At 37.5% G+C, this 13,663-nt stretch overlaps 1 protein-coding gene across 4 annotated transcripts in view; it reads right to left on the bottom strand.

The window, feature by feature from the left end:
- Positions 1-13,663, bottom strand: part of NEK10 (NIMA-related kinase 10) — a 259,204-nt gene that overhangs the window by 2,623 nt on the left and 242,918 nt on the right. For all 4 annotated transcript variants that reach the window (XM_011956225.1, XM_011956226.1, XM_011956228.1 and 1 more), the window contains 3 exons: positions 6,687-6,795; positions 2,535-2,587; positions 2,396-2,451 (listed from right to left, as the gene is read on the bottom strand). In XM_011956225.1, coding sequence (XP_011811615.1) covers positions 2,396-2,451; positions 2,535-2,587; positions 6,687-6,795 — 218 coding nt within the window. The remainder of the gene's footprint in view (positions 1-2,395; positions 2,452-2,534; positions 2,588-6,686; positions 6,796-13,663) is intronic.

Raw genomic sequence — 13,663 nt, 5'->3', positions numbered from 1 at the left:
GGAAGGAAGGAAGGAAGGAAGGAAGGAAGGACATCTCAAAGAAAGAAACAAAGAAAGAAAGAAAGAAAGGAAGGAAGGAAGGAAGGAAGGAAGGAGCCAAAAAGGGAATACCATGGATATATGGATTTTTAAATGTGATTCATTTTAATTTAGAGCACTTTAAGGAAATTTAATGTAATACCCAACTTATATTGCTTAAACTTGACTGTTCCAAGGTATGAATATAATACCTTCATATTATATTCACAATTACAAATATAACTGAATAATTTTTTGCCTTTGTTATAAGGCATCCTATTATCTGTTTATCATAAGAAAATTTGCGTGTCTTTTAATAAAGCAGTGTGTCTTTGGAACTAGATCTGTTTAAAACCTAATGAAAGTAGAATTGAAAAAGAATAATGATCAATTCCAAAACAAGACTTAAATACTTTTTAATAAAGGGAAAATAAAAGTTCTTGTAAGAGCTTCCTTAAGTTCCTTGCACACTTGTTTTCCTTGATATTTAAATGATTTTCTGCAAAAAATATGAAGACATTCCTTGCCCATGATCCCAAGTCTCTGAGGAAATGCAGATAAAATGACAAGAGTGATCTTTGCCCCAGTACAAGCCAAGGGCACCTGAAATAATAAGGCTCAGAGTTAAAAACAGAAACATTCATACTATCCATGAAAGGCTGTATATACTCAGCCCTTGAATAGAAAATGAAAATTCAAAACTCTCTCCAGGGATGGTGGGAGGAGAGTAGCTGTGGAGATGGTAATTTCTATTAACGATGTATCTTTAGAAAATGAGAATTACTCATCGTTCCTCTGCAGTTACAAATCACAACAGAACTACATTTATAAAGGTAGTATTTTGAAACTCTATTATCAAGTCGAAAGAGCAAGTAGTTGAATAATTTTACTTGTGATTCATAAGAAAAACTCCTTGAAATGGGAGAAGAAGAAGAAAAAGGAGAAGAAACACTGGAGAATGAACTAACATTAAAAAAGAATCTAATTTCTATATAATGACCTTAACAGGATGTTCTTGAGCCCTCTTTCTCTTCCCGTTGTTAGTAGTCATCTTTGGTAAAGACTTCTGGAATAATTTAAATAGTGGTCACAAAATAGCTTCAATAATTGAAAAGCAAGACAGTTCCTCCAGGCATAAAAGACCACTTGAGAGAATATACTCCAAAGGACTAGGCCTCCTAAAACAACTGTGGCCCATATAGAGAGTGTGTGTGGATACTTGCAATCAATTTGATGACTCAGCTATGAGTAGGCTCCTTAGGTAAGTCAAGAGACAACTCCTGTGTAGCAGACACTGTAAACGCCCATACCCCTATCTATTCCACTTCAAAGCATGCTGGCGGATTTCTACCTGCCAATACATAAAGGAATTCAATAAAGAAATACCTGCATTTCGATAAAGAAATACCTGCATTTCTTTTCCTGAAGATTTATCTGACCCCTGGAGTCTTTGTTCATATTTACAAAAGGCCAGAAAAAAAAAAAAAAAAAAAAAAACAGAACAAAACAAAACAAAAAAACAGGGAATTAACACTTCCTAGGGAAAGGCCTTAAACAATGACTGATGGAAATTGGAGTTTACGATAAATACCCCAGCTCTCTCACTCTTTTGTGTGGGATGGTCCTGGTACATGTTCTATACCAGCTCTTAGATTTCCCCAGTGGGCAGGCTCCAATCACTTGTAATACTAATTTGCTTGATTATAAAACTTTTCTTGAATAACTTCTTAGTAAACTAATTGTACTCAAATTGTTGTGCCAACACTATTTCCAAAAGTAAAATTATAAAAATTGATGCAATTGATAAAATAGCCTATATTCTTAGAACACCAATAATAGGTATATTGGAAGATAACATACAGCTCCAGTAAATGGAGGTTTCTTATTTAGGGTAAACAAATGGCAACATATAATAGCAAAGTCTCTTCTCCACAAATATATCTTAAATTCACAAGAAATGATTCTTTGTTCAGTTGCACTTTGTCCCTAGCCTTCTGTGCAAATAGTGGGTAGATTTAAGTGATAGGAGTGAGTTTTCAGCTCTTCTAGAATGAGACAAACAAATATTTAATTTTTAAAAAACCAATCTGGAAATGCTTTTCCATTTACTTATGTTTATTTTTTTATGGGAATAAATTTCTACTAAGCAATCACCCTTTTTGTTTCAACTGAGAATACAGCAACTGTGTCCACACAAAAATGGGCACATATATTCTACTTATAGATGTATCTAGTCTAAGCAAAGATATTTTATAAAAGTATTTACAATAAAATTTAAAAAAAGAAAAAACTCTGGAATAAAGGATAGAGAAATTAGATCTAACATCTGATGACCTCAATTCATCTTTCACAATTGAAAGTAAACTCTAGTTCTTACCTGTTGGATGTAAAATTGTAATAGCCACTTTCCTCAAGGACTTCTTCAATCACAGTCTAAATTTTTTTTAAAAAATCAGGTTAGTATTGAATTAAAAGCAACAAAATAAAATCATTCAGAGACACTGCAAAAACCTCACCTGCATCTGTTCATATGTTATTCCTTCCTCCAATTCAAAGCTGGTTGGTAAGCCTGAAAAAGATAAATTATGGAAAGTCTGACATTTGGGTTCACATTTTCTTATTCTATACTGGCAATTATGACTTCAACCACAGGGCAAACAGGTCAACTTCTTAATGATAAAGATGGAACAAGCAAATTCCAAAGCATCTGCCTTGGCTTTGAATATTCAAATGTTTTGCTTTTCTTTCTTTAATAACTGACTTCCTTGGGCATGGCCATCACAAAATGATATACGGAGATTAAGGGGCATTGCTCATAGTGTCCAATTAAGTTAGAGGTGTGTGTGTGTATGTGTTAAGGGCAATTGAGGGGTGATTCCAAATGCAAATTACCTGATGGGTGTTTCTGATTAAGAAACTCTCCCTAATCCACAGGCCAAGAAGAATAAATATACATTAGAAAGAAAATGGATTCTTACAGGGAGGCAGATATAGATGTGAAAGACAGCAAAGATCTGATCCTTTCATATAACTGCCTAGAGCGAAAAAATGTATTTATTGCCAGAAGACTTTTAAAATGTTTATTATTACTATTATTATTATTATCATCATCATCTTGTAAAGATAGGGTCTCACTATGTTGCCCAGGTTGGTCTTGAATTCCTGAGCTCAAGTCATCCTCTTGCCTATAGCTTTCCAACATGTGTATATTATAAGCATATATAACATGCTTATAATTATAAGCATATGTAACATGTATATTTATATTATAAGCATATATAATATGCTTATAATGGCTATTATATAATATATATTTTATATATATTATATATATAATGTATATTATAAGCATATATAATATGCTTATAATGGCTGCCCAGACTTTTTATTTTTTTACATTTAATTTAATTTTAAGTTCCAGGATACATGTGCAGGATGTGCAGGTTTGTAATATAGGTAAACATGTGCCATGATGGTTTGCTGCACCTGTCAACTCATTAGCTAGGTATTAAGCCCAGCATGCATTAGCTATTTATCCTGATGCTTTCCCTCCCCTCACCCACTCCACCACCCCGACAGGCCCCAGTGTGTGTTGTTCCCCTCCCTGTGTCCATCTGTTTTCATTGTTCAGCTCCCACTTATAAATGAGGACATTTGGTGTTTAGTTTTCTATTCCTATGTTATTTTGCTGAGGATAATGGCTTCCAGCTCCATCCATGTCCCTGCAAAGCTCCATCCATGTCTCATTCCTCTTTATAGCTGCATAATATTCCATGGTGTATATATACCACATTTTCTTTACCCAGTCTATCACTGATGGGCATTTGGGTTGATTCCATGTCTTTACTATTGTGAATAGTACTGCAATGAACATATGTGTGCATGTATCTTTATAAGGGAATGATATATTTTTCTTTGGGTATATACCCAGTAATGGGATTGCTGGGTCAAATGGTATTTCTGGTTCTAGGTCTTTGAGGAATCGCTGCACTGTCTTCCACAATGGTTGAACTAATTTACATTCCCAGCAACAGTGTAAAAGCATTCCTATTTCTCCACAGCCTTGCCAGCATCTGTTGTTTCTTGACATTTAAATAACGGCCATTCTGACTGGCACAAGATGGTTTCTCATTGTGGTTTTGATTTGCATTTCTCTAATGGTCAGTGATGTTGAGCTTTTTATCATATGTTTGTTGGCCACATAAGGAGCTCCAGAGGCCCAGGAGCTCTCTGCCACGTCTTCCTTTGAGTAGTGTCTGTTCATGTCCTCTGCCTACTTTGTAATGGGGTTGCTTTTTTTGTAAATTTGTTTAAGTTCCTTGCAGATTCTGGATATTAGACCTTTGTCAGATAGTTAGACGCACAAATTTTCTCTCTTTCTGTAGGTTGTCTTTAACCTCTAATGATAGTTTCTTTTGCTGTGCAGAAGTTCTTTAATTAAGTCCCATTTGTGAATTTTTGCTTTTCTTATAATTGCTTTTGACATTTTTGTCATGGAATCTTTGCCCATGCCTATGTCCTGAATGGTACTGCCTAGATTTTCTTCTAGGGTTTTTATAATTTTGGGTTTTACATTTAAATCTTTAATCCATCTTGAACTAATTTTTGTATAAGGTGTAAGGAAGGGGCCCAGTTTCAATTTTCTGCATGTGGCTAGCCAGTTCTCCCAGCATCATTTATTAAATAAGGAATCCTTTCCCCATTGCTTCTTTTTGTCAGGTTTGTCAAAGATCAGAAGGTTCCAGATGGATGGTCCTATTTCTGAGTTCTCTATTCTGTTCCATTGGTCTATGTGTCTGTTTTTGTACCAGTTAATGCTGTTTGGTTACTACTAAGCCTTGTAGTATAGTTTGAAGTCAGGTAACATGATGCCTCCAGCTTTGTTCTTTTTGCTTAAGATTGTCTTGCTGTACAGACTTTATGATGGTTGATCAGAATTTGGTACACTAGCACCTTAACCCACTCCGATGCCACCCAAAGCCGTGTTGCCCAGCTTTCACTCAAACCAATCAACACTGACATGTAGAGAACCAGGAGCTCTCTGCTACTTCAAGTAGAGAAGACAGAATGGGTTTAGGGTCAAGAAGAGACATGAAAATGTGAGTACTGGCAGCTCATTTTTAAAGGCATTCCCCACAGTCCCAGCAGGCTCTGCTGTTTTTGCTTTTGCCCAGCCTGCTGTGACAAGGGCCACGCCTAATCAGCTCTGGGGTGGGGCATCCAGCTGCCCTGGGAGGAGTTTGCCAACTCACCCTCAGGTTTTTGAGAGACTTTTATCAAAGTTCTTCATTTCATCAGAGTTTCTATGATGAGGAGAAGTTTGGCCTGCAGATAAACTTCCCTGTCTTGGAAATGCTTTTAAAGCAAATGACTTTAAACAACATTTTATCTTGGATTTCTCAGGGATTATTTTAAATACAATTCTGCATACATAGGGTTAGCTTTATCCCAGAAGACCAAAGGAAAGTTTGTCAATTAATTCATGAAGTAATTCATTCCGTCAACAACAAAAGCACAACAAAATTGAGCATTTTTTCCAAGCTAAAGAGATGGCAAGTCTTCATTTAACTGTAAAATCTTCACTTCTATCCACTCCTCCAAGTGACATAGCTACCTTTTATAAAGACTAAAAAATTATTTAGGAGTACTGAAACCTCCGAGTAGCTTGAAAGCTTCCTCTTGGCCGGGCGCGGTGGCTCAAGCCTGTAATCCCAGCACTTTGGGAGGCCGAGACGGGCGGATCACGAGGTCAGGAGATCGAGACCATCCTGGCTAACACGGTGAAACCCCGTCTCTACTAAAAAAAAATACAAAAAACTAGCCGGGCGAGGTGGCGGGCGCCTGTAGTCCCAGCTACTCGGGAGGCTGAGGCAGGAGAATGGCGTGAACCCGGGAGGCGGAGCTTGCAGTGAGCTGAGATCCGGCCACTGCACTCCAGCCTGGGCGGCAGAGCGAGACTCCGTCTCAAAAAAAAAAAAAAAAAAAAAAAAAAAGAAAGCTTCCTCTTAGAATTCAGATATGACAAGAAGAGTTCAATTATGCTGAGCCCCTACTAATAGACAGGCATTTTTATTTTTACTCTAATCCTCACTATAACCTTATGATGCAAGTATTTATCCCCATTTTACAGGCAAGGAAACTGGGGTTCAGGGAGGTTAAATAATTGCCCATAGTCAGCTACTAAATGGTTTAGCCGAGATTTGAATCTAGGCACCCAGGTTTCCAAAATCTGTGCCTTTAAATCCCTATGCTATACTGCCTCCCTATGTGAATTTTATACAAAAGAAAAAAAAATTCAATGTGTCTAACGTGGATTCTTCAGGTTAGTTTCAAGGTTTCTCTATTTTGAATATTTAAACTCTTTATTTTGCTCTTTATCTCCCTGCATGCTTTAGGGAATTTGATTTCCCATCATCAGATAAGCGAAAAGAAATAAAAGGAAATACAACTCACCCACAAAGATTCTGCTGTTTGTTTATGATATTAATAAATGATCAAGGAAGCTGCCACAACTGGGTAAGATAAATCTCAGGGAATTTCTAGATTCCTAATAATCAAAATAAGCTCTATCAAAAAAAAAAATTGAAGACAATCTTTTAGAAATAGCTGCTGATCCAAACAATATATTTCTTCATGAAAGCCAGATTACCCATGTTGATCAATATTACCTGTCGGGTCATTTGGGGACAGGCTGTTTCCACTGGATGAATGATGTAATAAATGGTAATCTGCTGTGAAAAAGTTGGGCTCAATTGGTTCTGGAGATCCCTGAGATAACTGAAATAGAAAAAGCAAAATCACGTCTTAGTTTACACTCAGAAGGAAATGACAGGAGACCTCTGTGTGGGGTTTTTCATTTCCCTATGTCTCTGCACAGAAAATTTAGTGGTCTGTGGTTTTCATTCCCTTGTAAATAGATAAATAAATAATCTTCTTTCCAAAAGAATTTATAAATTGGATGCTGCAAAATAACAGGGAAAGCAAGTTAGACAATTCTCTGGTCATATGAAAAAATATATTTTATGGCCTTATGAGAGCAAAAGAAAAATGAATATAAAAATACTGGCATGAACCTGGAACATCAAGATGTTATTTTTATCAGGCATAGGAGGAATAAACTCCAATTATTCAACAGAACAATATGTTTAGCCCAAATCACTATTTTTTTCATGTATCTGCTTTGAATAATTCCTTTTTGTTTGGCCAAGGAAAGTAAGTTTCTTTTTCTCTTTTTTTCTGCAACAGTGTCTCACTCTGTCACCTAGGCTTCAGTGAAGTGGCAGGATCTCAGCGCACTGCAACCTCCACCTCCATGCTTAAGTGATTCTCCTGCCTCAGCCTCCCAAGTAGTTGGGATTCTAGGCACCTGCCACAATGCCCAGCTAATTTTTGTATTTTTTTTTTTAAGTAGGGACGGGGTTTCACCATGTTGGCCAAGCTGGTCTCGAACTCCTGATCTCAGGTGATCCACCTGCCTCGGCCTCCCAAAGTGCTGGGATTACAGGCATGAGCCATCGCATCTGGCCAAATATGTTTCTTAATACATTTTTCTAAATTACTATTAATTAATTTTAATCTCCAAATATTAATTCCCAGCACTCTGAAGGAAAGAGCAATTTGCCAAATGACAATATTTATTAAAGTTTCATTCATTTAATGCCTTTCTATAAAGCTGAATTTTTCAAGTAGAATTTTAGACCATAAATGTTTTTCAACCTCCTTTCACGTTTAATTCCAATTATCACTTGGGCTGGCCAAGTTTTAGTGCCTAAGTTACTTTTAAAATATAAATTCATAATAATAAATCAGAAACAAATGGCATAATTTGTACTATGCAATAGTAGTTAGCTTGTATTCATATACTTTGTTTATGAGTTAAAATACATCATTGTTCAATCACTTGAGAAAACTATTTGCCAATATACACTACAATTTAATAATATATGCCTACCCTATGACCCAGCAATCCCACTCTTTGGGATTTATATGAGAGAAATAAGTGCACATGTCCCATCCAAAGACATGTATAAGAATATTCATGGCACCTTTTCTTCATAATAACTAAAACCTGGGAAAACCCGAACTGTCCATGGAGAAAAGAATGGATAGACATATATCATGGTGTGTTCATACAAGGGAATTCTGCAAGGCAATAAAAAAAAGAACAAACTATGGATACTCATAGCAACATGGTTGAGTGTTGGACAAAAGGAGCCAGAAACAAAATACATAGTGTATGACTTTTCATCATCAGTGATATGGTTTGGCTGTGTCACCCAGATCTCATCTTGAATTGTAACTCCCACAATTCCCACGTGTCATAGGAGGACCTGGTGAGAGGTAATTGAATCATGGATGTGGGTCTTTCCTGTACTGTTCTTATGATAGTGAAAAAGTCTCACAAGATCTGATAGCTTTAAAAACTGGAGTTTGCCTGCACAAGCTCTCTCTTTTTGCCTGCTGCTATCCATGTAAGATGTGACTTGCTCCTCCTTGCCTTCTGCCATGATTGTGAGGCTTCCCCAGCCACGTGGAAATGTCAGTCCAATTAAACCTCTTTCTTTTGTAAATTTCCCAGTCTTGGATATGTCTTTATCAGCAGCATGAAAATAGACTAATACAATCAGACAAAACTAACCAAGGGTAACAGAAATCAGGTAATGATTACATTGTGGCAGGAGATGTAATGTGGCCAGGAAAAGGCCCAAAGGTGTCTTCTGCAGAGCTAGAAATATTCTATATATTGATGTGGGTGGTGGTGATATGGGTGAAAATGTGTTCATAAACCTTCATGAGGCTGTATATGTACCTCATTGTACTCATTATGCATTTATACCTTAAAATATTTTATATTGGTAATTAAAAATTAGTTTTTTCCATCAATGTACTTTGGATATTGTAAATACAAATCATTTATGGGTCTCCCAGTCTTCATGTTGACAAACACCTACTACCCTCTAAGGAAAAAAATATGTGATTATATCCATTCTTATCAGTGATAACTGATAACTGAGGTAATTGGATCCTGGGAGTGGTTTCCCCCATGCTGTTCTCATGATAGTGTGTGAGATCTCATGAGATCTGATGGTTTTATAAGGGTCTGGCATTTCCCCTGCTTGCACTCATTGTCTCTCCCACCACCCAGTGAAGAAGTGCCTTCCACCACGATTGTAAATTTCCTGAGGCTTACCCAGACATGTGGAACTGTGAGTCCAGCCTTTTTGCTTTATAAATTACCCAGACTCAGGTATTTCTTCATGCAGCCTGAGAACGGACTAATATATAACCCATTTGTAATATGACAAGATTGTAAGACTATAAATACTGTAATACAGGAGACCCTGATAGTCACACACTTAATAACTTTCTCATCTGTGCTGTAAGGTATCATGGAGGTAGCCCTGAGCATTCTGTACATCTCATATCCCAGCTTGTAGGTGGCTACAACTAAGCTTTTTAATGTCTTGTGATGCTGAAAATGATTTCCTGGTATTACCTTTCAAATGACTTCAGATGGAATTTTTTGTATGGTTTAGCATAAGAGTAATTGGCTGCCTAAAATCTCATCCTAATTAGGAAAAGCTTACTTAACTTATTAAGTTTATACCTTGGAATTCTAAATATTTCACAGACAGAAAGATATTTAAAGCCTCAAAGAAAATTATGTGAATTGTGACTTGGAGAGGTCAAGACTGCCATTTTAAGATGACAAGGACAAGTCCTTTTCATTGATCTCAAACCCCAAAGAGAGGAGTTTTTGAGATTTCCAGTGCTTACGTCACATTGGTAGTCTCACTAGCTTAAGAACTGAACATTTTTAGAGATATCGGCACACGGATGAAAGCAAGGACTAAAATTCATTTTGTGATGAATCCCAGATACACTGACTTTCATTCTAGGAACTTCCCAGAACTACTTTTTGCAGTTCCATTTCTAGATACACATATTGTTTTGGCAAACAATTTTTTGCCCCCTAGTATATGTTGGACAGCATGGTTTATAATCTGAGCAGGATGCAGAAATGATCTGGTTTCTGTGAGACTTGTAATCTGACTAGGAAAACAGGATAATAATGTGAAAAAATAGGATGATATCATAAATCATGAACTGTGAAATGAAATGATGATTTGTAAACTTACAAAAAGAAGGGTCCTTCATGAAGACTAGCACGGTTTTTTTAAGAGGTTCTACAGAAGAAACACTGGAGCTGATCTTTGAGGGATAAATTTAGGTAAATCATAGCAATCAAAGTGGATGTTCCAGGTAGCAGGGAACTTGGAGGTAAAGGTTGGGCATTGCATATTAATGGAAAAATGATGAAAGAGAGATGACATGATTCCGTGAATTTCTTCATTTCATCATGAATGCCTGTATTCATGATGAAGTGAGGAAAACAAGTTCCATTCATTAATTTAGTATTTTTAACCAATTATTTTGTGCCAAGCACAGATCCAAACAATGAAAAAACCCACTGATGGCCAAAAATTATACTCCTGGAGTTCGCTAACTACTTAGGGAGAAATATGTCTGTGAAATATCCACCTAGATACACGTAAAATTGCAACTGTTCTAAATGCATGGAAAAATAGGTTTGTGATTTTAGGAGGTAGCAGATAGATTTGACTCAGTCAGCAAAGGCTTCCATGAAAAAGTGACATTTATGCCAAGAGCTGTAAGAACGAGTAGATGGGGTGAGAAGAACATTACAGGCGGAGAAAAAGCATGTACAAGACTATGAAGGAAGCAGCATGCTAGATAAACACATTTTAGAAAGGGCCTGGTGGCTGATGTGGAGACAGCAAGGGGCAAGAGTGATACGAGATGAGGGTGAACAGAAAGGTAGGGGTTAGACCTGATTTTGGAATTTTATACTGAGTTCCTTGAAGGATTTTCTGTGTTGTGTGCGTTTGTACAAGTGTGACATGATCTGTTTTGAAAGGTTCATCCTGGATGTAATACACAAAACAGTTTAAGTGGGGTTGGGAACATCAGGGTGAATGCAGGCAGACTATGAAGAGGCTCCTACAAATAAGGGGGGCCTGGAAAGTGGGATCCCAGAGTTTAGATGATGAGACAGACAACAGGAATCTACTAAGGTTTTTGAGTATGCTAATAAAAAAATGCTTAATAACTATTAGTCTGACAAGATAGACTGGAGAACAAGAAAATCAGCAAAGAAGCTATGACACAAGAGAGAAGGGCCCAGAGCTTGGACTAGATGGCAACCAAAGGAAGGAATGGACATGGAAGACGGAATATTCTTGTTTAACAACAACAGTAGCACTAATTGAAATGTATTGAATACTTACAACATTCTAGACACATTAGATATTCCATTTGATTCTTACAACTACCTTCTAAGGCAAGTATTACCCCCTTTTACAAACAAGGAAATGGAGAAGGAAAGTAATTTACACAAGAAACATAGCTATTAAGGGGCAGAACCAGGGCCAGAAGCTAGGGCTGTCTTACATCAAAGGTCAGAACCTTAGAGACTACAGACTACTCAGGCATTAATGACTTAGGGAGTAAAAGAAATGAAGCAGAGCAGGTGAAAAAGCACAAGGTTCAAAGAATGAGCTGAAGGAAAACTGATGCTTTCAAGGAAACTGGCCGTGGACACAGGAAGGGAGGAGAAGCTGGTGAGTCTAATTCCAGACATGCCAGATGGCAAAGTAAATGTTCACCCAGCAGGTAGAAAGATGGAGGATACAGCAGAACATCTTTAAGCAGAGTCCCAGTGGCTGGATGAGGCCACGAGATGGTTCAGTAGTCCAATGCCAGTGTTGTGTGAGCCCTTTTTTGCCTCATGAGCATTCAGCTTATAGCTGTTCCTCCTTTTTAGCATTCAAACTGTTTGAAAGAATGTGTAAGAGCCTCCTGAGCTGATGTAACAGGGCCCTCCTGCTCTGAAAAGGCACCTACAGTTCTAAAGAGCAAATGACTGAATATACTTTTGAACTAAACTAAGTAAATATATTAAGGAGAACAGACTGTATCATTGTTACTACCTCTCCCCGCCAAAAAACATTGATTTTTGAGCAAGTATTGAGCAATTTTATCATTTATTTGGTCAATTGACAAAATTGAGAATATAGTACTTTTTAGGCACAACCTAAATAGAAAAAAAAAAAAAAGAAAGAAAGAAACTATACATGTAATCTTTATTAAAGTTCCCAAACTACATCTTTTTCATATGATAAAATAGGGTTATCCCTGCTGTGGAACAACTACACACAATATTGGGGAATCTAATGAACTGAGGTCGAACTCTGAAGGAAACTGAGCCAAACATAAATAAAATTAGGTGCCAGAAGTGAGAAAATTTTCAACACATTTCATCACTCTGCGCTCGCCAGTCTTCTGGTCTTACTTCCCTCAGATTTTCCTTATCTTCTTTGACTGAACTGCACTATTATAAGATAAAACATATTGCCTAATTTTTTAAATCTTTTCTAACCTACAGCTTCTCTATATGAGTTTTTATTAGCTTTCTATGGGACATTTTGTTAACAGAAATGTATAGTATTCCTACTTACTATTTTCTTACATATACACACACACATGTACATTTGCATGTGGACCCACACATGCATGGCCCGTCACTGGCTCCACCACACTTTCTAAGCCCCAGGGATGTACACCTCACCCTCATCCCCCTTTCTGCCAAAAGTATTCTTGTTGCTGTGGTGTTTACATTTCCAGCAAGGATTGTGTTCTAACAGAAAATTCCAAAACTAAAAGAAGACTGGAAAACCGGTGTTCTACATTGCTTACAACCAGGAGCTCATCCTCCCAGGACCTTGACTCAACACTGAAGGTGATGTCAAGGAAGAGTGAATGGGGGCTTGACCTGGCTGGGCAGGAGAGCCCTGCTATAGGAGCTTCTCGGTTTGTTCAAAACAGGTTGCTGCTGGGCACTGCTGATTCACAATGCCTCCATGGAGCCCTAATAAGAGTTGTGCAAATCTAAGTCATGATTATTATATGCATAAAGAGCCATTAATTAAAGTCTGAGGACCTAAGCAATCTGCCTACTTGGAAAAGAGCTGAAAACCTGGAGTGAGGAATTAAAGAAAGTGCCAGCTGCCAAATAAAGCAAACTTGACCTTGCTGATCTGCATTGAAGCAGAGATTAGGAACTAAATAGAAATGTCAGAAAGGCCCATGCCTACAGGAAGCAATCTGGGTAATAACACAGGGAAAATGATACTGGGTTTTGTCTGGGCTTTCTTATCAAAAGCGTGATCTATAGAATTACAGCATTAGTAACATCTGGGAGCTAGACAGAAATGCAGAATCTTGGGTCCAGGATACAACTGCATCGGGATAAATATTTGGCCTATTAGACAACCTGTTTTTCTAATAAAAAGTCTCAAGCCTGTTGGATATACCATAAGTTCACAGTAGGCAGGTACTATATTTTATAGCTTTGCCACTCAAAGTGTGTCCTTGGATCAGCAGCAGCAGCAGCCATCACCTGGAAGATGATTGGAAGAGCACAATCTCCACTCTTCCCTAGACCTACTGAATCAGAATCCACACATTAACAAGATCCCCAGATGATTGATATACACAATAAAATGTGAGAAACACTGATACTACCAGGCCACTGATTCTCACCCTTGGCTGCAAATTAGAATCA

This window comes from Colobus angolensis, unplaced genomic scaffold (assembly GCF_000951035.1).
Source record: "Colobus angolensis palliatus isolate OR3802 unplaced genomic scaffold, Cang.pa_1.0 Scaffold411, whole genome shotgun sequence".
NCBI classification, from domain to species: domain Eukaryota; kingdom Metazoa; phylum Chordata; class Mammalia; order Primates; family Cercopithecidae; genus Colobus; species Colobus angolensis.
This window is presented reverse-complemented; position numbering and strand designations above follow the sequence as displayed.